This window comes from Silene latifolia, chromosome 9, assembly GCF_048544455.1.
Source record: "Silene latifolia isolate original U9 population chromosome 9, ASM4854445v1, whole genome shotgun sequence".
NCBI classification, from domain to species: domain Eukaryota; kingdom Viridiplantae; phylum Streptophyta; class Magnoliopsida; order Caryophyllales; family Caryophyllaceae; genus Silene; species Silene latifolia.
Window position 1 is genome coordinate 92,430,740 of NC_133534.1, and position 1,290 is coordinate 92,432,029.

General features: G+C 40.9%; 1 protein-coding gene across 1 annotated transcript; it reads left to right on the forward strand.

The window, feature by feature from the left end:
* Positions 1-633: 633 nt before the first annotated feature.
* On the forward strand, positions 634-969 carry LOC141601338 (uncharacterized). The gene has a single exon (XM_074421612.1). It carries the CDS (start codon positions 634-636, stop codon positions 967-969), a length of 336 nt encoding a protein of 111 aa, XP_074277713.1.
* Positions 970-1,290: the final 321 nt, after the last annotated feature.

Here is a 1,290-nt window from a genome sequence, read left to right on the forward strand (position 1 = left end):
ATAATTCCATAATTTTCTATTTTGTAGTCAATTTAATTAGTTTGCAATGACGACTTCGATTACATCTGTATCAACTAGCACAAACGCTCCACCACTCCCTAATGCTTATTGGCTACGATCCTCTATGGAACGATGCAAACTTGAAAAGAATGGTTCAAATTTCGCTGATTGGGATGCGCAACTCCGTTTAGCCGCGGAAGGTGACGACAAGCTTCGTTATCTTACCGCAGCCGCTCCCACCGCACCTACTACTAGGTCAACCTCCGCCGTTAGGGAAGCCTATGAGGCTTACCTAAAAGATTTGGCCGTAATCAAGAATGTCTTGATTTTCTCTATGGAGCCCGATCTCCAAAGGAGCGCTATCAAAATGAGCACGGCCTATGAGATCTATACCAAGCTTGTGACCATGTTTTCGCAAGCTCCGAGAATAATCCAATATGAGGCGGCCTCCGCATTTTTCGAGATCAACATAAAAGAGGGCCAAAAGGTGAGCCCTCATGTGCTCAAATTGATTGAGCTTGTTGAGACTCTGAAGACCCAAGGGGTCAATATTCCCGAGCAACTCGTCATGACCGAGTTTTGCATTCTTTGAACAAAGTGAAGGCATATGTGCAGTTTAGGGTAAACTACAATATGGAAAACATGAAGAATTCTCTCCATGAGTTGCACAAATTGCTAGTGCAAGCCGAGAGGGACATGGGTCTTGATGTTAGTTCATCAAAGGATGTGCTTTCTATTAACAACAAAAGCAAAGGGAAATTCAAGCGGAGTACTAGTAAGGGTAAGAAACCCAACAAGGGCAAAGGGAATGTTATTGGGAATAACTGTTCCAAGCCGAAAAAGGGTGCATCCACCGAAAATAAGTGCCACTATTATTGTGGCATGGGACATTGGAAACGAAATTGCCCTAAGTATATTGGAGATGTTAAAGCTGGATGTGTGACTCCAGTAGGTAATAAAAATCTCTAATCTATTATGTTATTGATAAAAATCTCAACTTTGGTATTTAGATACAAGTTGTGATTCTCACCCCCTTTAAATGTGATATAGGGCATGTGAGTAAAGACAAGGGAAATGATAAGCAAGCTTGAGGATGATCTTCAACAAGGGATGCTAGTGTAGCCGCCCATAGAAGAATGCCTATGGAAGCTTGTTGTTTTTAGAACTTATTTTAATTTCCATGTTGGACATGGAAGTTTGTTTCATTTCCATTTGGGAAACAATGGTTGTATGAATTTTAATGGCTTGGATTTCAACACAAGTCATTCGGTTATGGAATTTTTTTTCTTC